This window comes from Arvicanthis niloticus, chromosome 17 (assembly GCF_011762505.2).
Source record: "Arvicanthis niloticus isolate mArvNil1 chromosome 17, mArvNil1.pat.X, whole genome shotgun sequence".
NCBI lineage: Eukaryota > Metazoa > Chordata > Mammalia > Rodentia > Muridae > Arvicanthis > Arvicanthis niloticus.
In genome coordinates, this window is record NC_047674.1 from 55,965,521 (window position 1) to 55,988,403 (window position 22,883).

At 54.3% G+C, this 22,883-nt stretch overlaps 1 protein-coding gene across 4 annotated transcripts in view; it reads right to left on the reverse strand.

The window, feature by feature from the left end:
• Positions 1-205: 205 nt before the first annotated feature.
• The window catches only part of Foxp4 (forkhead box P4), a 55,811-nt gene continuing 33,133 nt past the window's right edge, over positions 206-22,883 (reverse strand). Inside the window, exons 3-17 of one of the 4 annotated variants that reach the window (XM_076915353.1) lie at positions 21,561-21,656; positions 13,716-13,838; positions 13,229-13,315; positions 11,628-11,775; positions 11,303-11,513; positions 10,955-11,059; positions 10,185-10,272; positions 8,685-8,768; positions 8,365-8,569; positions 8,205-8,281; positions 7,149-7,250; positions 3,710-3,831; positions 2,168-2,234; positions 1,547-1,716; positions 206-1,262 (exon numbers count right to left, since the gene is read on the reverse strand). In XM_076915353.1, coding sequence (XP_076771468.1) covers positions 1,115-1,262; positions 1,547-1,716; positions 2,168-2,234; positions 3,710-3,831; positions 7,149-7,250; positions 8,205-8,281; positions 8,365-8,569; positions 8,685-8,768; positions 10,185-10,272; positions 10,955-11,059; positions 11,303-11,513; positions 11,628-11,775; positions 13,229-13,315; positions 13,716-13,838; positions 21,561-21,656 — 1,833 coding nt within the window. In that variant the 3' untranslated portion in view covers positions 206-1,114. Of the gene's footprint in view, positions 1,263-1,546; positions 1,717-2,167; positions 2,235-3,709; positions 3,832-7,148; positions 7,251-8,204; positions 8,282-8,364; positions 8,570-8,684; positions 8,769-10,184; positions 10,273-10,954; positions 11,060-11,302; positions 11,517-11,627; positions 11,776-13,228; positions 13,316-13,715; positions 13,839-21,560; positions 21,657-22,883 lie in introns of all 4 variants that reach the window. The other 3 variants (XM_076915352.1, XM_034521510.2, XM_034521508.2) reach the window with 3 other exon arrangements.

Below are 22,883 nucleotides of genomic sequence, written 5' to 3' on the forward strand. Positions count from 1 at the left end.
TTGTGGGGAGGAAGGGGGGAGAAGGGGAGGAGGGGTCTTGCCACCAACAGACACTGTAAACTTTGGTTTAAAACAATAACTTAAGTGAAGGGAAGGCTTCCAGCCTGGGGCCAGGGGGCAGGGTTGGGAGGGCAGGGTGCGCGGGAGGGTAGGGTCGGGAGGGCAGGGTGCTCGGGAGGCGGCAAAAGAAAAAGCCAACAAAAAGTTTTGGTTTTTGCTTCTGGCATAAGAAAGGTCTTTGGTCATCCGTTTAACTCGGGAGGGGGGGAACAGGAAGAGGTGCTGGGGGGGGGTGAGAGGACCCCATTTCAGGGACCCGTAGGCTGGGGTTGAGGGTGGTTCCAGCCTGGCTTTCTCCGTGCAGTGATGCTCAGGGCACAGAGACCACCCGTGTACACAGCTCTGAAGGTGCCCAGCATGGGGGTCCCTCAGTGCTTCCTCGAGTCGGAGTTCCACAGGAATACCCAGCAAACAGGGTGGGGTGGAGGCCTGTTTAGTCTGGGTCCTGTCTCAGGTGTGTGTGTGGGTAGGGGGAGGGTAGGGCACAACTTGCTCCACCCCAGCAGCTGAGGGGTTGGTCTGCAGGTGTACCCCCAGCCTGCTTGCCCCATTGAACGGGAAGCTGGGGCTGGAGAACTAATTTTCACAGTTGGGAAAAGAAGGTGAGGGAAGATGAACCAGGAAGGGTCCTCTGGCCAGAAACCTCTGCCACAGATGGGGCAGAGGGGATGAAGGTAGGGTTTGTGGGGGTGGCTCAGCCCCGCCTGCGGGTCTCTCCTGTGCTAAGGGGCCCTGGAGGGGAGCGCTGGTGGGGAAGGGGAGCCCTGCTGCTGGTGGTGGTGGTTGGGAGTACAGGGAGGGGCTGAGAGGGGCTGGGCCCTCCATGTCCTCTACGGGACCCAGTCCAAGGGTTCTGTGTTCTCTGGGGGGGGCAGGGATGTGCCTGCCCCCAGGCGTCTGTCAGTCAGGTGGCATGGGGAGCTACTGGCCCAGATCTCCCCCATCTGAGTCCCCGAAGTGCCTTGAGGTTGGAGGGGCTGTAGAGTGGGGTGGGTGGGCCGGGGTCCAGACTGGGCAGCAGGGTCTTGGCCTTCCCTGCCTGCCCACCCAGCCCTTAGGACATGTCCTCTCCTGCCAGGTCCTCCTCCAGGTCCCTGTCTTCTGGAGGCCCCACAGTGCTGGGGTTTGGGGCCCCCAGGGGAGGCCCTGGCCGTCGGTCTTCCTCTGCCTCTGCAGGCTCCTCTTTGACTTGTATCTGGTGGCTGCAATGGAAAGGGAGATGTGGATATGGGGTTGCCAGAGTCCCCCCTTCCTCCCACAAATTGATCCAGAAGCCCAGGCCTCTGCTAAGATCCCACCATCTCTCCCCAGGCTCTGTGTAGAGAGAAAGAGGAAGAAGTGGGGGAGGTGAGGAGGAAGACAGTCTAGGAAGATGGAGGGAGGGTAGGCCGAATTGTGGGGAGGCCCACAGCTTCCTATGAAGATGGGAGAGATCGCCTGTCCTTTCCATAGAGACGTGGGAGGGATGAGCCAAGGGTGAGCTCACCTGTACTGAGGAGGCGAGAGGCGAGGGGGGCTGCTACTCCCATTGCTGGGAAGTGGTTCCCCAGGGGCACCCATATCATCCTGGCTGAGGGGCAGAAGGCTGCTGGTTGAGCCAGGGTTCAGCATGCCGGGGCTGCTGAGGAGAGGGAAGCTGCTCTCTGCCAGGGCAGCCTGGAGCACACAGGGTGAGGTTATCAGTGGTTGGAGACCCTTCCCCGTTGTCAGAGCCCTCATGCAGGGGGCAACTGATCTAGCTTAGTAACCACCCCCCCCTCCACCCTCCCTCACCAGCAAGAACTCCTCACCCCATCACCCAGTTTTCCAGGAAAATTGGTCTGGCCTAGCAATGCCCGTTCCTGACTCCCACCTGGGGACAGAGAACCCTAGTTCGAGGGGCTGGGGGATGGGACTCTGTTGGTTGTACCAGTCTGCATGTGCTAGGCCCGCCCTTTCCCGAACTCAGGCTTGAAATCAGAGGTGCACGCTGGGGGAGTGGGAGGTGGTGGCTGACGCCAAGAGTGGGGCGTGGTCTTTACCCTTCTTCCCACCTACGCCCCTCCTCCGGGGGAGGAGGCTAGGCAAAGCCTGGGGCGGGCAGAGGGGAGCAGGTAGGCTCGGTCACCTGGTAACTGGCGTTAAGCGCCCCATAGCTGAGGCCTGAGATCATGTTCTTCACCAGAGTGGGGCTCCTACGGGAGAGAAGGCAATCTCAGTTCACACATCCACAGATACCTTCGCCTGACTCAGAGCAAGGAAGAAAAGATGCACTTCACTCTCCACTGCTGAAGTCTGTAGCTGGACCCTTTTTATCCTATCTGCTGTTTTTAAAACACAAGCCGGCAGGGAGCAGGGACTTCCAACCTTAGAGCTACCTGGGGCTGAGAGCTGGTAAGCGGAAGTAGGACTTCCAGAATTCCCCTTCTACAGGGAGTGACCAGCACTTCCTCTGACCATTCCCTCATATTCTAATCCCCACCCCCAAAGGGCACGCCTTTAATCCCAGCACTCAGGAAGCAGAGGCAGGCAGATCTCTTGAGTTCAAAGCCAGCCTAGTCTACAGCATGAATTTCATGACAGCCAGGGCTGCACAGAGAAACAAAACAGAACTTCTGACCCTCCAGCTTCTATCTTCCGAGTACTGGGATTACAGACAGGCATCACTATGCCTGTTTTCTGAAGTCTGGCAGACAAAGCCTGATCTATGGCTTCTGCTACTCCTGAACAAGACACCTACTTTCTGGAACTCTTGAACCTAATTAGGGTAGATGAGCCGTGTGCTCAGACCTGTCCTCAGGAACACCATATACCATGCATGTTCCAGAAGCCAGCAGCAGGCACTGGGGAAGCCAAGACTCGGGGTTCAGGGCTTGAAGCCACCCCTTCTCCCCCGCACGGAGGCTCTCTGAGGTCACACACAGTAGGGGAGAAGCAGAGGAGCAACAGGGTCCAGGCTGGTAACAAGAGAACACTACCAAGTGCAGAGGCTAGAATGTGGGCACATAGTAGGGCATTTCACAGTCTCACCCTGCACCTGCTACTCTGAGATTGCACAGTAAGCCTGTTGCTTGGGAAGAAGAAACATCTGGTGCTAAAGGTATCTTAGCCTACTTCAGGTCTCCCCTGAGCCAGGAGCCCAGCACCAATGTATGTAAGCGATAAAGGAGGTGCCGGTGTGATAAGGACCTTTTCTTCTCTGACCTACTGTGTGCTGAAACAGAGCATAAACCTGATGTGAGGCTTGGTCTCAGACCCAGCTCTGCCACCAACCTGCTTTCCCCACTGGCTTCCCGCCAGACCCTGGCCCTCTTCACTCAACTCTTCCACTGTGAAATAAAGACGCGGGGTCCAGGGTTCTTTTCCTATGGCAGGAAGAGTTTAGGACGGCAACTGTTACCTCAGCCCGCATCCCAGCTCTAGCCATGATTACAGTGGGCTTCATCTCTCTGGTACCCTGTTCTCTGTGATTCCTTCTCTTATTCAGAAGTGAGAATGGAGGATGGCAGTGCCTATCTCGGGATTGTCTGTTAACGTCCATGCACACTGGTCTCCTCCACCCTTGATATCCACATTCCCTTCTCAGGGTGGCATCTGGAACCCAGGGTGTCCCTGAGAAAGCAGGAGCTGAGCTGGCTGGGGGCAGCTTGCCCAGCTCGGGCCCACATACCCTGTCATCTTTGGCGGTCTCCGTTTCTGATATTCCCGCTCATCCACAGTCCACACGGCCCCCTTGACGTTCTCCACTCGGACGAAACACTTGTGCAGGCTGAGGTTGTGGCGCACGGCATTCTGGGGATGCAGTGAATGGGATTCACCTCCATTCCAGTGAATATACATAGAGAATCTTCCCATGGCCCCACATCTCACGTCCCAGGGAGCAACCACCATGTTCCCGGCACAGGGGTAGTGAGAGGCAAAGTTCTCAATGTCTGCCTCATCTCAGAAAGTGTTATCCTGGATAGAGTGTGGTGGTACATGCCTTTAATCCGAGTACTCGGGACGCAGAGGCCAACCTAGTCTATATAGGGGGTTCAGGCCAGCCTGGACTACTTAGAGGCCCCGTTTCAAGAAAATGCTGTTGCCGATGAAATTAAATTGTTCTCCACCCTCACCAACCAAACACAGTGGCAGAAATCATTCCTGACTTCTGATTTTAAGATTGCACAGGGACCCTGGTGGCTTAGAAAGGCTGGGACACTGTACCTCAGGCACACAAGGAGGACTGCAAATAACTTTGGCAACTAGCTCACAGGGTCCTCACTACCTTTAATGAACCCCTAGGTGTCTGAGGGCCTAGGCTTTGAGCTGTGGCTCTGGACAGCTTCCTGGGAGCACAGTGGAGCCTAATAAATATAACTGGAAACCATCTGCTGACTTGAAAAGACAGCCTCAACGCACAGCGGCGAGACAAGACCAGAGAGAGGGTAAGACATCTTGTCACTACCTCCTCCTAGAAAGAGAACTTCAGAAATTGAGGTCACCTGGTTGGTAGGACACATGGGGGGGGGGGTGTTGCTGGGCCCAATTCCCTCTGGAATCCTGGGTGAGGGCGCTGAGCCACCCGTCTCCCAACCCCAGGTCCCTTGGTCCCACCTCCATATCTCCATTCTCAGTTTTTCTGTCTCTCACCAGCAGCGCCAGCCCTGTCCCCATTACCTGTCCCCCATCAGTCTCCTCTTTACATTTCTAAACGGGGAAGAAAGCGGGCAGGGCGGGCAGTGGGTGCCCCTGGAGATCCCCTCTCCCCCTCTCCCATCCAACTCTTGCCTCTTGCAACTGGCCCGATTTCATTACCAATTTTAATTTGCCTCTAATTAAATCCTGTGTATTTTTCCGACTCGCTTGCTAATCCACGAGGGAGGCGGGCGGCTGGAGTGGAATCTCACGGAGCGATAATTACAAAGGGCCTAATCACGCCGGGGCTCCTGCCTCGGAATAAATTTGCCCGCATTACGGGGCTCCGATCCTCCGCTTTGCAAATGAGAATGACCCCAATTTCCGAGGGTGGCCTCGCCGGGGCTTTTTTCCCTCGTTTCGAAGCCTGATTCGTGACGAGAGACTAATTCGTTACGCTGAAACATTAACGGCAATTTAAGGGGTCTGGCGGGGGCTGCGTAAACAAAAGGACGGGCCCACAACACGGGCCCGAGAAGGGGATGGACATGGGAGGGCTGCCGAGGACCATCGACTTGGCAGATGGTAGCTCTGTCCCTAAGAAATGGCAGCTGGCTTGGCACACGCCCACTCCCAAGCCTGGATGCCCTAGGTCTAAAAGCAGCCGGCATGGCCTATGGATGGGACCAGAAGGGGTGGGGGTGGGTATCAAGAAACCCAAATGATGTAGAGAGAGGTGACCCAGAGAAGGCGCAAAATAGATGGGACAGAGGCAGAGGGAAGAACCCACATGCTACATTTTCCCCAGCGGCAGGAATGAAGTTGACTGGCTGAAGAGAACTCTCAAAGTCAGTGTGACTCTCAAGCCACATAGTCTGACCTGACAGGGCAGTGTGGCACCCCTGGGTGGTGCAGGTAGCAACAAGCTACATTGTATCGGAACCAGATTAGGGTTGTGTGTGAGGGATGAAACAGAGACCAAGGGGAAGCTCTCAGCACGGCCACTGAGACGCTATGAAAGCCACCTGAACCAGCTCTATCTACACTGTATTCAACTTTAGGTGATGGGATTGTATCATCTGTAAAGTCTGCCATCTGACCTGGCCTAGACGTTGGAGGCTAGACAAGGTGGCTCCTAAAACACGATGCTGGCTCAAAAAGAGGGCAGGGCTGTGGTTACCAGGAAGTGACATCACTCATAGCCAATCAGAGTGGCTGCCCCTGCTACATAATCTCTCTTAAGCTTTGGGAGCTTGGCACAGGGAAGGGAAGATGCGGTGAGAGGCCCTTCTGGTAGTCCTTTGTACATTACCAAGGTAGGAAAGGCTGGGCAGCTGCAGATCCCACCCAGTGCTTGGCGGTGCCCTGACCCGGAGGGCCTTGTCTGTTACACTGTTTAGAGACCCATCACACTGCAGGAGGTGGTCTGTTTGACTGCAGTTTTTTTCACTGGCCAGTAGGGGGACCCGAGAGCCAGGGATACAATTAGGGTTCTGAGAGACGCCCTCTCTCCTGTATCTAGACTTCCTGAAAGGGCCAATACTCCACCCCCCCACCCCCACCCCCACTTCCTCCTCCTTGTCCAACTCCGTCTTAATTTAGATATCACATTCCCATCTTGCTGCACAGTACAACACACACACACACACACACACACACACACACACACACACACAGGCACACGGTGCCCAAGCATACCCATTCTCCACCATAGAATGGTTTAGTGTCCCAGCCTACATCTCTGGCCCATGTTCCTAGGGCCTTGCATTCCTCTGGTCCCCGAGGAAAATGCTTATGGCTGAAGTGTTAAATGACTAACTGAATAGAAACAATTATCTCCCTGCCACTGGTGAGATGGGTGTTGTATGTAACCACTTGTGTCCCTGGGAATGGTCTATGGGCCTCTGTTTACCCATGTCTTGAGGCCAGCATACACTTCGACCTCCTCCTGGACTTGATTAGTTATAAAATCTAGACCCATGAATTTACCCCAAGACCAGCCACTAAGCTGACTGTCAACCCTCCTGAGACCCTGTCTCAGAGGGCTGGATTCTTTGTACTATATAAGAGAGAAGTAATTTCTTCCCGTTAAAGAGACAGTGCCAGGCTGGCCAAGGTCATTAAAAGGAAGACACTGCGTGCTGTGCACACACAGGGCTGGGTTCCACCCTCAGCAACTGCCTAACAGGGTGTGGTGATACTCACTTGAAGTCTTTGCATTTGGGGAGGTGGAGGCAGGGTGATCATTTGAACCCAGGGTTTGAACCAGCTGAGACAATACAGCAAGTCCCCCGATTTACAAAAAGGGAGTTAGGAACACCCTGAAGTTCCTGCTGAGGGGATGGGGTGAGGGTTTGTGGCCCTGGTGGGCTATTTTTGCAGAACTGTTGAGAAGACAAAGTATTAGGTAGCCTTGGTCTCAGTAGGATGAGGCAGGAAGTTTGGAGAAGAAAGGCAGGATGGGGGGGTTAGGGGGGTAGGGCGGGCCTTACCTTCCAGGTGGCCGTGTTTCTTCGGAAATAGGCGAACATCCTGGTGAACCAGTTATAAATCTCATTTAGAGTCAGCTGCCTATCTGGAGTTTCCAGAATGGCCTGCAGGCAAGGATGGGCAAAGAGACCCTCAGCCTAGATCTGGAGGCTGCATGGCCCTGTGTTTCTATCCTTCTATGTGGCCCCCGACTCACCCATGAGACTCATGGTGATGTGTGTGGGCCAGATGGATAGATGCAGGAGTCTTTCGAGAGGCAGGCTGGGAGTCCCCGCTAGGCTAATGAGCTAGGAGCTAAGGTACTGGGAGCCCGGCCTCCAGAGGCTGAGCGTGTGCACAAGGACATGGGAGCCTCTTCGGGGTTGGGAGAGAGGGGAGAACAGCTTCCCACGCCCTATCCTGAAGAAGCACTGTTGTTGAGGTGGTTGGGAATTTTCTTTATTTGAGCAAAGTGGCCCCTGAGAGTGCGAGAGAACGCACACCTGTAGGAAGTCCCACTGAACAGCCATGTGTGTAAGAGCATGTCGTGTGTTCATGAATAGCTGTGAGCATTAAGAACATGGGGCCTGCCGGGCGGTGGTGGCGCACACCTTTAATCCCAGCACTTGGGAGGCAGAGGCAGGTGGATTTCTGAGTTCTAATCCCAGCACTTGGGAGGCAGAGGCAGGTGGATTTCTGAGTTCGAGGCCAGCCTGGTCTACAGAGTGAGTTCCAGGACAGCCAGGGCTACACAGAGAAACCCTGTCTCGAAAAAACAAAAAAAAAAAAAAAAAAACCAACAACAACAAAAAAAAAAACATGGGGCCTGTGGACAGGACGAAGGAACAGAAGGAGGAGGCTAAGTGTGTGTATGCAGAAATGAGCGTCACACTGTGGGTATAAAACGTCAATAAAATGAATGGGACTGTACCCAGTGAGCTGCAGGCAGACTAAGTTGCAGCCTGCAGGAGGCAGACCGGATGAGAGAGGCCCAGGAGAGAGGGAGCTTATGGTCAGGAATCAGGAGGCCTGGGTGCAGCTAACTTGCCTTCCCCATCCCTCTTGTCTTCCATGCTTACCTGGCGGATAAGGGAGGCATAGGTGAAGGGGGGCCTGACGTCAGCGTTCTTGTAGAACTCATGATTCTGGGCCAGCTCTGGAGGAGACAGGCAGAAGGTGAGGCAGCCAGATCGGGAACCCACATGGGGGTGGGAGGCCTCCCTCCCACAGCAGCCTCACCTGAGGAGATGGGGGAGCAGAATTTGTCGTTGCTTCTCCTGCGGGCAGGGCCCCCACCGTGCAAAGAGGCAGAGCCCAGGCCAGGGGGACGCAGGGGTGTGACAGGGGCAGCGGCTGAAGTTGGGGGGTGCACGAGGCCATCTGGGAATGGGTCTGCGGAGACGGTCACCTTGGAGAATGAGGGGGAGCCAGGGACTGGGTTCAGCTGTGAGCAATGGAGTCGGTGCTGAGAAAGGCACCCAAAGAGGCTGTTCCCTGAGGGCCAGGGCTGTGCTGTGGGAGGACTGGGGGATGCTGGGAAGTGGGGGCAGGGCACTCACTGGCTGGCTGAAGGGCTTGGGCTCTGAAGGCCGCATATGCAGGTGTGCCATCATGGCCTGCAGCCGCTCACTCTCCTTGGCCAGCTGTGAAAAGGCACAGGAGAGGCACAGTAAGGGTGGGCAATGGGTTCTTATCCCCTACAGGTCACCATCACCGGAAGCCACTCAGAAAGCCCTAACACACATACAGACACACACAGACACACACACACACACCCCTTTCCATACCTCTGTCACACACACATATGCACATACATGTTCACACACACACACGCACATACACATGCACACACACACACCTCCCTTTCCTCCCCTCTCTCACACAGAGACACACACCCCTCCCCTCCCCACCTGTCACATACACATACACATGAGCACACACGCATACATGCACACACGCATACACCTACCTCCCTTTCCCTACCTCTCTCACACACACAGACACACCCCTCCTTCCTTCCTTCCTTCCTTCCTTCCTTCCTTTCTTTCTTTCTTTCTTTCTTTCTTTCTTTCTTTTTTCTTTTTTTTTTTTTTTGGTTTTTCGAGACAGGGTTTCTCTGTGTAGCCCCGGCTGTCCTGGAACTCACTCTGTAGACCAGGCTGGCCTCGAACTCAGAAATCCACCTGCCTCTGCCTCCCAAATGCTGGGATTAAAGGCGTGCGCCACCACCGCCAGGCCAACACCCCTCCTTTCTGACACACACACACAAGCACATATACTTTCTCCCCTGTCCCTCCCCCCCCCCCCACACACACACACAGAGACACTCTGTGTGTTCCCTCTGTGCCTCACTTCTGAAAACTTGCTAAAGGCCTCGGCCATTCTTTGCCTCCCTGGACTCCCACCTCCTCAGGCCTAGGAGGTGAAGCTCTCTCCCTTTCTCCACAGGTGTCCTGGGCTCACACCACCTTACACACTGGCAACCTTCTTCCAACCAGCAATGGGCCCTTTTTCCCCATGGAAGGCAGTCACCACCCCAGTGCCTGCTGGCTCACTACTGAAGAGGCATGTGGGAATGGATGGGTAAGTGACTCATTTCCTCCATTCATAAATCTGATGCGTCTTTTACAACTACACTCTCTCCATCCTGTGAGGATCCAGAGATGGTTAAACATTGATGGCTGACTCTCTTAAGGACTTGATGCCGGAGCAGGGGTTCTAACCCCAGACCCTCCATTCACTGAGTAGCTACTTGAAAGTTGTTCAGGTTCCCAAGGCCTATGTTATATGGAGATGACAGTATCCTGCAGGCAGGCCACTCTGACGATGCCTTGAGCTACCTAGATGGCCGCCACACAGTAGGCCTATACATTAGCCATTCACATGAGTCTTGGTTTTGCATAGCATATAAAAACAGCTCCCTGCATAAGGGGCCTCGGCTCACCTCACCACTCGGCTGTCCTCACCTCAAGGGATGGTAAATAAGACCCAGAGAGCATAAGAGGGACTGTGGCCACAGGACCTTCCCAGGACCCTCCCTGCACACCCTCGGGTCACACCTGGATCTCCAGCTGTTGGACCACCTGCATCTGCACGCGGCATTGGGCCGTGCTCCGGTCATCCAAAGCATGTTCTGTGTTGAGGTGTCTTAGAGAGAAGGAGGGCAGAGAAGACAGTGAGCTCTGGGCTTTTCTACTCTACCCCCTCTAACCCATCCTCCAACCCCCGAGTCTGTCAGCCAGCCCTTAGCCAGAAAAGCAGACAGAAGAAGAGATACAAAGAAGAGAAGGCTGGAACAAAGGGGGGTGGGGGGTGCGGCAGTTGAAGATGCTTTCTCCTCAGCCTCCTTTGATGTCTTAGCTAAAACCGGGCTACAGAGAGATCTAATTGCAAATGAACTAATTAGGTAAGCCTCTGACGAAGCGTGAAAACAATTTGTTTGACCCTGATGCTGCAAGGGTCCGGGAGACAGCGGAGTTAATCAGTCAGAGACAGAGCTTGGCACTGTGGTGGCAGCTGGCCGCCTGCTGCCAGCCGCCTGTCTGCCTCCCACCCCGCCTGTCCTCGGCTGGCCGTCCTAGGCCATCACTCTCCAGGATGTGGAGAGATAGGCTTCCTCCTCTGACACCCCTGCTCTGGAGTGGGGGAGAGTTGGCTGGAGAAGCTGCCAGCAGGAATATGGGGGGGGGGGGGGGGAAGCAGCAGTAGAGCCAGGTCACCCCACTGCTCAGCTCCACTCGGCTCAGCTCTGGTCAGACATTAGGACCCCAGGTGACAAGAGCAGACCGGACAGAGGGTTCCTGCAGGGAGAGGGTTGGGTGACACCTACTTGATAAACTGGCCCAGGTCTTCACACAGGGTCTCACAGCCTGGCCACTTGCATTCCCCATGTCCATAAAGAGGGTGGGAACTGGGGGTCTCCTCATGGGAGGAGCTGGAAGGGGAGAGAAAAGGTAGTGGTCAGAGGATGCCCTCTCCTCAGCAGCCTTGGGCCCAGCTTTTGTCTCTACTAGTGCTTGAGCATTCTGTATTCCCTGGGAGAAGAGGTGAACTCCTGGGTCCCCGAGCTCCAGCCCATGTCCCTCCCTCTAGGTCCCCACCACAGTGCTACCCTCGGGGTTCCAAGTACAACCCAGAGCAGGGCCTTGCCATGTGCTACCCCCAGGGCCATCCATACCTGTCTCTCCGAGATGTGAGCACAGTGGGTTGTCCGTTGGGTAAGGGGTGGTGGGAGAGGGGTGGGGAGACCTTGGGGGGGCTGGCGAACGAGGTAGCAGTAGCAGCTGTGCTGGCGAGGTCCAGCCCCTCCTGCCTGCCGCTGTCCTCAGCAGGCTGCCCCGGGGCACCCTCGCCTTTCCACAGCTGGGGCAGGTCTGTTGGGCACACGGCTGCTGCAGGAGATAGAGGCTGGCTGGCTGGGAGCACAGCAGGGCCTGTGCCTTATCCAGGGCTTAGTAAAAGCTGTGCGGTTGGGGTTGGGGGCGGGGTAGGGCATCGCTCACCTTGCGGGAGGGCCTGGAGAGGGCCTGAGGCTTGGCTAGGCTGCAGGCTGACCAGCCCCTGCCTCTGTAGGTTGAGCAAGTGCTGTTGCTGCAACTGTTGCATCTGCAGGAGCTGCTGCTGGAAGGCCAGCTGTTTGTTCCCCAGAGCCTGGGAGGGAGCCCGAGGGGGTGGGCAGAGAGGGGTGCTGTTGGCCTCAGCCGTGCCATCTGGCCCCCACGCTGCCGCCACCCCCTCCCAGGGCCTGTCAGCCCCTGGAGCTGTCGTGGTAGCGTCTGCAGCTGCAGCTTCTCTGCTCCCGGCCCAGCTTCCATAGGGCTGCATGCCTTCTCGCAGTAAACACACGCATGCACGCACGCACGCACACGCGCAAACACACACAGCAGACCCAGACACGCAGCACGACGCCCTCCCTCCTCCCTCCTCCTCCTTGGCGGCAGCTTCTGCTATGCACGCTGCAGCTGTGTGCTGGGGAGGGTGGGGGGTGGTGGTGGTGGGGTCTCTCTCTCATCACAGTGATCAATGAGCCTGTCAGTTCTAGGGACCACTCCCACTTGGAGGAGAGACTTCTCACTTGCTCAGGGCCCCCTTTTTCTGGGGCGGGGGAGACTTCATCCCCCCCCCCCCCCGCCATCCTGTCCTAGCTTAGATACAGTGCTATAGGAGAGGATGGGACATGGCCAGCCTCAGCTGAGTCCCGGAACAGTGACGTCACTGCTGCCCAGACACAAGCTCCTGCATATATGTTCCCCCACGTCTCCCCACTCAGCTCTTCACACAGGCACTGACAAGTCAGGTTGTCAACAAGTTTCCTGAGCCCAGAGAGCCAAGCATATCCTGGATGTTTGAGGAGGCAAGGACCTTTCTGCCTGCCTGCCCTGGAGGGTGGGCTGGTGGATATTTGGGGTGGCAATTCATTGCAGCAAGACGATAAAGAGCTTAGAGAATCAAAACCAGATCTGTAGCCGTTGGAAGCACACTGGAAGGGCTGAGGGGGTGGGGAATACCTGGCTACCATCAGAGCAGCTTTCTGGGAAGGGGCAACCAGGAAGTGGGACTACAATATTGTCAGGTGAAGGAGGGGCCTGATGTAGCCTCTCAGGAGGAACTGAGGCAGAAGGTGGAGCAGAAGGCTGGGCTGGGGGTTTCAAGGATAAACTGGTGAGGGAGGCGCAAGGCATCATGGGACAGGACAGAGGCTAGGGCAGGCTGAGGTATGGAGATATGCTGCTTCATAGGATGGGACAGCTGGCTCTCTAGGGGACAATGTTAGCAGGGGGATGGCATGACAGGAATCTGCTGCATATAAGCAAAGACCACCAGACACACGGGATGGCTTGCAAACACTCCCACACATGTGTGCAGGGACAGTATGGTTTGAGCAAGGAGAGAGCTGTTAGGGGTAAGTGTTTGGAGGCATGTGAGTATTCACCCCTAACTTCCCTCTCGAACACTTTTCTTACAATTTTTTTTTTCTGGTTTTCTACTATTCCCACAAGGCCACTCTTTTTGTCAGGCTAGAGGAGAAGGCTGGGCTGTAGGTGTTGAGATTGGAGCCCTCAGGGGACATCACTGAAGGAGGCTGGGCCCCCTCATCACTCACCTCTTTGGGCTGCTGTTTCCCAGCCTGCTGCTGGGTGAGCAGTTGCAGATGGAGCTGCTCTTGCTGCTTCTTGTAATATTCCTGCAGCTGGGGGGACAAGAGGGGGCAGCTTCCAGGAGCTGCTAGAACCAAGCCCAGCCCTGCCTTGCAGGCAAGACAGGGGAGTTCAGTGAACAGGGCCAAGCAGGGAGAGAGACCTAATCTCTTCAGCATGTCACAGAGAGTGTGTGTTGGGGATTGGGAGGCATGGTGTTCCAATACTTCAGCCTGCTCCCCCAGAGTTTTAAAGTGAGGTCAGCCCATGAGAAAGGAGGGTGGAAAATACTGAGGGACTGTTCTAGGAGCCCTGGAGGAATGCAGACCCACCTGGCCTGGGCAGTCTCTCTGGTTTCTGCCACAGCCTAGGTCCTCAGTGAGGCTCAGGGAGGGAGCAGGTGTGTGTGTGTGTGTGTGTGTGTGTGTGTGTGCGCCCTGGGGCTAGACTCACCTGCTGGAGCATGAGAGCCTGTTGCTGCTGCAGCAAGGCCTGCAGCTGAGGTGGTGACAGGATCTGCTGCATCTGCTGGGGGGTAAGCATCTGCTGGGACATCATGGCCACAGACACAGGCACCTGTGGGATTCACCCCATGAGTCAGAGGCAGGACCCAAGGCCCCACCCACAGCATGGCAGAGCAGCTCCCAGGGCGCCTGCCTGGCTTCATATCCTGGCTGTGTCTCTTTTTACATGTTATGTGCACTATTATTACTGTTTTTGTTGTTGTTATGTATGAGACAGGGTGTCATCGTATGTTCCAGGTTGGCCTTGAACTCCTAATCTTCCTATTTCCCAAGAGCTGGGATCAGAAGTCTGTGCCTCTATTCATCATTTGTTTTGTTTGAAGACATTCTCATTCTGTAGCCCAGGCTGGTCTCACACCCCTCTTGCCTCGGCCTTCCAAGTGCTGTGATTACAGCATGAGCCAGCCACACACTCCGCAGAGCTTTGTCTCTGGACAGATGATTTACCCTGTTCTCTGATAAAAGGTAACCAGCAACAGCGTCAACCTCTTCAGGCTATTATAGGATTAACAAGAACAGCAGTCAGAGGCTGGTGCAACGTGGTCACCTGTTAGAATGGTGGTGATTGCAGGGTGCCTGGTTCCAGATGTGGGAGATTAGATGGCACTGGAACAGGCCACTGGGCCACTTCCAGCTCTTACAGAGCATGTTTGAGCCAAGGTGAGCCTGCGTAGGAGGGCAGAAGCAAAAGCTGCCCCCCTCCTGGACATGGTGATAACTGCCTGTAATTCTAGCAGGCAGATCTCATGAGTTTAACATCGGTCTGGTGGACACAGCAAATGCCGGGCCAGCCAGAGCTATACAGTGAGATCCTGTCTTCCCCAAAGCAGTACACTTGACATGATCACACTTAGTCCCACACACGGTGGTCCAGACAGAGCAGACGCCCAGAGAGCACACACTCCTGGGACCATTCTGGTGAGTATGCATGCAAGTGCATTGGACAGCATAGCAGGCCAGCAGGCTTAGAATCACTTGCCCTCTCTGGGATGTCACTGTCCTCAAACACAGGAGTTGGGCTTCAAGAAATGAACTCAAGATCCCTGAAGCCCAAACAGAGCGGCTGTCTGTCTCCTGATCATGTTAGCACTCTCTAAGAGGCACAGGATTCACCTACAGTAAAACAGCTTCTAGAAAAAACAATGACACCATAGTTTCCCATTGGTCTACCTTCTCTGAGCTCCCTCAGCCACAACAACACAGCCTAAGCCATCACACAGTCCTACAGTGGCAGCCAGGTGCTCCCATGGAACTGTCTGTATCCCCAACACTCTGTGAGCCCGGCACACACATGACTAACTTTTTACTTCTGTGCCACAATGCAGGACCTGGGGCACAACAGGTGCTCTGCTAAGCGCTGCTCCCAGAACCGAATGGCCGTTCCCAACTGATCAGAAGTTTCTTTGTAGGCCCTAGGACCCAGAGGGAGGGGAGGGGGATGGTCTGTCAGGAAGCAAGTCAGCAAGCAGATGCTGGGTGGAGACAGGTTAGGTGTCTAGGAGACCCTTCCCTTGACCTCAGCCTGGCCTGTGAGGCAGGGGAGTAGGAGATAGGCCTGTCAGGCCTCAGCTCTGAGCTAACCCTTAAACCAGAGATTAGAAAGCTCTCAAGCAAAAGCAACAAGCACCCCCAGGATGCCTCAATGTCTCCAATTCTTCTTTTCCCTACACATAGCCAGCAGTTTCCCCCAATACTCTGAGCCCAGATCTGTACTGAAGCCCCCAGGAAGGGTGACAATCCAGCTCTTAGTTTCACACACACACACAGAGACCTTGCTTAAAGCTTCCGGGATCCAAAGGAAGGTGAGAATCCTATTGTTAGTCTCAGACACACTCAGACACACACAGACACAGAGACACACAGACACAGACACACACAGATAGACAAGAATCCCGTTGTTAGTCCCAGACACAGACACACACAGAGAAGAGAGAGAGAGAGAGAGAGAGAGAGAGAGAGAGAGAGAGAGAGAGAGAGAGAGAGAGACACCTTGTTTAAAACCTCCCGGGCCCTTGTGGGCTTTTGTTTTTAGGCCCCATTCTTACCCAGAAGTGAATGGGACACATCAGATGGCTGTGACAACCCTGGGATTTGAGTTCTTGTCTACAAAGGACAGGGAGCCTGCCATAGGCAGGCCTAGAGGATGGCAGACAGGGACTGTGCCAGTCTAACTTGAAGTAGCCATGTGGTTCAGCTCTCAGGGTGACTGCACTCTTTGAAGCTTTAACCCCAAGGCTAAGATTGTGAGTCTGTTGTAGAGCGCTTGCCTAGCATGCAAAAAGCCCTGGGGTTGACCCCAGCACTGTACAAAGTAGGTGTGGTGGCGCACACCTGTAGCGCTAAGCATTGGAAAACAGAGGCAGGAGAATCAGACGTTCAGTGCTATCTTTAACTATACATTGAGTTTGAGGATAGCTTGTAATACATGTGACACATCCAGAATGTAATAAACTATTACTACTACTACCAACAATAATAAAATAATAATAATAATAATAAACAACTTTGCCAGGTGGTGGGGGTGGCACACGCCTTTTATCCCAGTACACAGGAGGTAGATCTCTGAGTTTGAGGCCAGCCTAGCCTACAAAGCAAGTTCCAGGGCAGCCAGGGCTACACAGAGGAACTCTTTGACTTGAGAACCCCCAAATAAATAAGTAATTACAAAAATAAAAGAAAAAGGACAGTTACCACCAGGTCAAGAATCCTAGGTCACTTGAGTGAGGAACTCGGGCTTCAGGCTTGTCAACCTCTCAGCTGGGGCTCCCCATGAGAAGAGGAAGGGGAGGATGGCCACAGTATATGTTCAGTGTTGGGGTGCTTCCTGCCTGAGTCCCTGAGCTGCCACCCACATGCTTTTAGGCACCTATAAGCAGGCACAGGACCTAGCTCCATTGTCTGTAGACACCTCAGCAGCCTAGCCTTAGAGATCCTTTCTGGGGTTAAGGTTTCCTCTTCCTCTTCTTCCTCCTCTTCCTCTTCCTCCTCCTCCGCTTTTTTGAGGCAGGGTTTCTCTGTACAGCCCCGGCTGTCCTGGAACTGGCTTTGTAAACCAGGCTGACCTTGAACTTAACTCAGAGACCTGCCTACCTCTCTCTACCTCCAAGTGCTGGGATTAAAGGTGTGTGCCACCACTGCCTAATTCATTCATTCTTTTTTTTTTTTTTTTTTTTTTTTTTTTGGTTTTTCAAGACAGGGTTTCTCTGTGTAGCCCTGGCTGTCCTGGAACTCACTCTGTAGACCAGGCTGGCCTCGAACTCAGAAATCCACCTGCCTCTGCCTCCCAAGTGCTGGGATTAAAGGCGTGCACCACCACCGCCCGGCTCGCCTAATTCATTCTTTTTAAAATATATATATAATTTAATATTATTATTATTGTATTTGTATGTATGTGTGTAGAGAAAGAGGGAGGGAGAGATAAATGGGAGAAGGAGGGAGGAGGGAAGGGAGAGATGGAGGGAGGGAAGGAGGGAGGAGGGGAGGGAAGGGAGAGAGGGAGGGAGGGAAGGAGGGAGAAAAAGAGAGAGGGAGAGAAAGAAAGAGAAAGAGAGAGAGAGAGAGAGAGAGAGAGACCCCACAAAGGACAACTTTTGGGAGCTGGTTCTTTTCCACAGTGGGCTCCTATTCTGGCCGCAGGCTTGGGGACACTTACCCACCCGGCCACTGAGCTGCTCCTTGAAATCACTAAGCATCATTGTCTCTACCTGGCCCCTGGGATTTGAACACCTTCCCTTCTCAGGAGAAAATGAAGATGCTGCTGATTTAGGCAGGTGCCAGGCGGGTGGCTCAGCTCTTTATCACACCATTTCTCTGAGTGTCCAGAGCAGCCACCGGGTTCTGTCCAGTAGGGAGACCCAGAGGGTCATCTGGGCACCAAGGTGTGAATGGCTCACAGTGTTGTGGCCTATACTTCCCTGGGGCTTTCTCACTTGGAGGCAGGGGAATGGAAGAGATGATCTCAAAAGGCATGTCTGGCCCCTGTGCCTCTTGCCAGTCGGTTGCAGAAGCCCCAGTAGACACCTAGGCAGCCTTTGCCCTGTGTTCTGTCTCCAGGTGGCTGGCCCAGTGGGGGTCTGAAGTGAGTGGAGACCCTCCCTCTCAGGGCGTCCCTGCAGACTCACTGGGCTGGGCTGGGTCAGTATGGACCCTGGTCAGCTGGGAGGCGCAGCAGCTGTGAGCCTGCCTAGAGACCAGCTACATGGCCCAGAGTGCATGGCAGGAGATGCTGGCTGAATTTTCAGCCAAATCTGCCCAGGCCCCAGCCCTCCACCTACTTCGAGTACAGGAAAGACAATGGTGGCCAGGAACGGGGTGGAGTGTCTATGATCCCAGCACATGGAGTCTGAGGCAGGAGGATTACCTCAAGTCTGAGGCCAGCCTGGGCAATATAGTAAATTCCAGGCCAATCAGGACTACAGCCATGAGACCTTGTTCCAAAGAAGTAAATAAAACAGGGATGGAAAGGAGGGTAGGAATACAGCTTAGTGCTAGCACCGCACAAACCAGGGGTGGGGGAGCATGCCTATAATCCTAGGCGGAGACAGAAGGATCAGAAGAAGTTCAAGGTCCTCTTCTTCTATAGCTACATACAGAGCTGGAGGCTACCCTGGGCTACATAAGACCCTATTTTTAGTTTTGTTTTTTGAGATGTTTTAGCCCAGACTTTCCTGGAACACGCTCTATAGACCAAGCTGGCCCTGAACTCAGATATCATCTGCCTGCCTCTGCCTCCTGAGTGCTGAGATTGGAAGTGTGCTCCACCCCAACCTGGCTAGGACCCGATCTCAAACAAAACAAAGAAAAAAAACCAAAACTCCACAAAACACAAAGAAAAGGCACACCTTTTGGAACTGTGGAGCTGACAAGCCAATGAACCTGACCCTGGTTATCTCCTCAAAATTCCTGGGGCCTGCTCAGCCCCTAGTGGTTGATGGCTACCCCTCAGCCTCAGTGCTGTTTGGAAGTTCACTGATGGCTGCAGCAAGACAGTAGTGAACGAGGTAAGGGACAAGTAGCTCATCCAGGGCAGAATGTGCTACAGGGTCCCAACAACCTCCCTCTGTGACCCGTGTCACTCAAGTCCCAAATCCACAGCACGTGATTTCTGCTTTAGTCTCCCATTTCCCCACCAGCCCAGAGCCCACAGGAAAGCCATTTCTAGGCTCCTAGGCCCTGGGTCCTCCTTGACGACAGTGTTCTCACAGTTCCTCCTTAGGGACAGCAAAGATGGCAATGGGGTGGGAGACACCAAGAGCAAAGCTGACTACAGGATAAACAGGAGTGTGTGTGGGGGGGGGGGGAGCTCAGCTTCAGCCAGGCCCAAGGACCCCACATCCCTGGGACTCCAGGGGCTTCAATGGCACTGGACATCTCTGATCAAGGAACCTCAGAAAACTGAGTTCTGAAGTTAGTTCTTCGGGCTCAGTGGGCTCTCTGCCTTGTTTGCAGGCTGTGAAGGTTTTAATCGGCAACTCCACACAACCCAGAATCACCTGAGAAGAGAGTCCCAGTGAGGGTCAGTCTGGATCAGGTTGGCCAGTTGGAATGCCTGTAAGGGATGGTGTTGATTACATAAATTGACAGGTGTGTGTGTGTGTGTGTGTGTGTGTGTGTGTGTGTGTGTGTGTGTATGTGTGACCTAGCCTGAAAATGAGTTACATGTTGGCATCCCTCCCTGCACTGTGTTGGAAGGAGAGAAGGCAAGTGGCTCTGGGCACGCATGCATTCATTCTCTCTGCTCTTGGGTGTGATGTGCCTAGCCACCTTGAGTTCTGGCCTTGCTTTCCCTGTAATGAATGTAGCCTGGGCTCCCTGCCCTAAACTGTTCTGTACCAGGGTACTTTATCACAGCAACAGAAATTAGGGCATGGGGTGACTTTGGACTAGTTAGACACCCTCTCAGAGCCTTGGTTTTTTTTTTTTTTTTTTTTTTTTTTCTCATTTGCAAATGGATTAATAATAGCAGCTATCCCGTGGGTATGAGGGCCAGCCTTGGATAAGCACTGTGCATCCAGGCTGGCGAGATGGGGCGGGCGGGTGGCTCATTTAGTAAATGCTTGAGAAGCCCTGGAGTCTGAACTTCAACACCCACCCCTGGGACCTGTTGGCCAGCGTGTATGCTGCTGAGAGACGGTCTCAGAGGGTGGTGAGGATTCTGGGGCTATTTTGGGGATGACACATGAGGTTCTCCTTCTGGCCTTCACACACGCACATGCTCCTATGTACACACAAATATGCACATATGTGCACACACATGAAAGAAAAAACAAGTACTTGGTATCTGCTGAATGCGTGGGGAAGCTGATTCCTGGGAGGTGAGAAAGTAAAAATAAAAGGCTCTTTTCTCTCTCAGAGCCCAACACAGCCACTTGCTCTGGCAGGGAAGGCTGGCTAAGAAAGTGACCTTCAGACCACCCTCCCAGTTCCCAGCTGGAAAGTCCCCCCTGATGCTGGTTCTCCTCCAGAGTGACCCAACTCCTGTCCTGCTGGGGTTCATGAGGCGCTTTCCAACTGTGGGGGTGGGGGGGGCACTCAGGTTCCTGTTCCACAGTTCACACCTCCCTGTTTTACAAGAAGATCCTAAGCCAGGCCGGCTGTAGACCCAGAGAATATCCGTGGGGAGACCCCTCATCCTATGAGACCAGGTCTGATAGCCCTGGAGATCTGCCGCCCCCCTCCCTCCTTGTGTTGTCTTTCCAGACTTTGTGGGCCCCCCACCTCAGCCACACCCCTTTGCCAGCACCCCACTTGGAGGATCTTCAGATGCTTGGCTTGCTCAGAGACCACTGACCAGCATGGTTGCACAGCTGTCTGGCACCTTGAACTTTTTCAAAGCCCTTTCCAAACATAAGCTTTAAAAAGAAAACCAAAGCATAGATAACTTGTCTAGGCGCTGGGCCCTCTCTCCCAGGACTACGCTCAGGCCTGCGTGAGAGCACCTTGAACCTACCTCATGACCCTGTTCTCTTATGTCTTCCAGGTTCCCTAGGGCCCCAGAGGGCTCAGGATCAACACTGCACAGTGCCCACCCCATTCCCCCTTACATAAACTTCCTTTCAGAGCCTGGCTTAATCTTCCCCTTGGTCCTCAGCCCTCCCCTGCCCACCCCCAGCAAGGAGGGGGTGGGGGGTATGCTGGGAGGAAGGCGGTTTGCCAGAGTAGTGACCCAAAGGGACCCAGACTTGCAATTCTCCCAAGTTCTTTGTGACACAAAAGGTAAACAGAAGGCCAGGCTTCCCCACCCCCCTCCCGCTCCCCTCCCCCTCCAGCCAGCCAGATGGGCCGACAGGCTGGGGGGGAAGGGGGGAGGGAAAAAGGGCAGATTGTGCAAAGGAAAACAGAAGAGACAGAGAGATGTCAAGAGACAGGAAACAGGGAGAGTCAGGAAGAGATGGGGGGAAGGGAGACTTAGTGATTCTTCAACTGAGAAACCTGGGCGGGGCCTAGACTCAGTTTAGGGACAGGGTAACACGTGGGGAGGGGGGAGGACTGTCTGAGGGCCAGTGGGAGGAACCCCAGTGAGTCAGGTCCAGAGAGGTGCAGACAAAGAAGCTAGGCAGACCCAGCCCAGGCTGATCAGGTGGAGACAAGAGAGGTGTTAGTGTCTCCACCCCGCCCTGCAAAGATTTGTACTTCTTTCAGAAGCACGGAGCTTGGAAAGTCTGGCCCTCCCTGAGTGGTCTTTGACAACCCCCACCCCACCAAGAATACCTTCCCCCCAAGCCCTGTCCCCCTTCCCACTCCTGCCTAGTATGGGTGGGTCCCCCCTTCTCACCTGCACTGCAGAGGCCGATTGTTTACTGTCATTGTTCCCCGGGGAGTTCAGGCTGGAGGCTTGCTGCAACAGGAACTGCCGGGCCACCTGGAGAGCCTGTAAGACAGGGGCTGAGTCAGTGAGAGGCCCCAGCAATGTCTTCAGAAGTGGCTGGGATCAGGGATGAGTACAAGGAAGCAGGAGAAGGGGTTGGGGGTTGGGGTGGAGGGGGTCGGGCAGTAAGGAGGAAGGCAGAAGGTAGTGAGGGAGGATCACAGGTCCCTATGACCTTGGGGTAAGAATCGAGGGAGGAGTCACTGAGAACAGGATCACAGTGCAGCCTTCAAGGACTCACCCAGGGCTCAGAGAGTCCGTTGGTTTTCAATTAAGACAACAAATGAAAGGGTCAAGGGTCAAAAGGACTCCAGGTAAAAGTGCAGGAGGGTGAGCTCAGGGTAGAATAGCAGCTGCTTTTCTGTTGAGCATCCATGTGACTGGGGCTTACAGATGTCTGTGTCTGTCTGTCTGTCTGTCTGTCTATCATCTATCAATCTATCATCTGTCTGTCTGTCTATCTATCTATCTATCTATCTATCTATCTGCTCTGGAACTCACTATGTTCAAGACCAAGCTGGCCTTGAACTCAGAAATCCGCTCCCATCACTCAAGGCTGCAGGCCAACTCTGGATCTTCCCTTACACAGCTGTGAGGTAGCTTATCAGCTTCCTCTTCCAGAGGAGTCAGCTAAATCCCTAGGAGGACAAGTAAGCAACTTGTCCCAAGATCAGCTGATCAGTCCAGGAAGTCTGATTGAAGGAGCGGAGGGGGTGGGTGTCAATCAAGGAGCTCCGGGAGCGAGCAAGACTAGCCGAGCAGCTAGGGCGCACAGGTAGGTGGAGGGGAAGGGTCATTGGCCCCAAGGAAACTGATCATATTTGAAGGCTGTGTCTAAATGATTAGTCACATGGGTGCCTGGGCTTGGTGGAGGACGTGGAGTCGGGGGTGCAGCTGGGGACAGGTGGGGAATGGTAAGTCTGGCATGAGACTGAAGGGTCAAGGAGACCCAGGAATATGGGTCTGGGCCTGGAATAAGGGCCCAGCCAAGACCTTGTCCCTCAGACCCAGAGGTGGAGGTAGTGACAGTGGGGACTTGTCCAGTCAGCTCCAGGGTCCTTAACGGCCTCCTGGAGAGCTGAAGCACACGTATATCCAGACCCTGGAGGCAGGGCTCTGGCACTAGGCGGATATGGGCTGCAATCCCAGCTCCCGTAGTTCACTGGCTGTGACCTTTGGTAAGTCATCCCATATCTCAGTGGTTACGTCTCTTTATCCCTTTCTTTATCC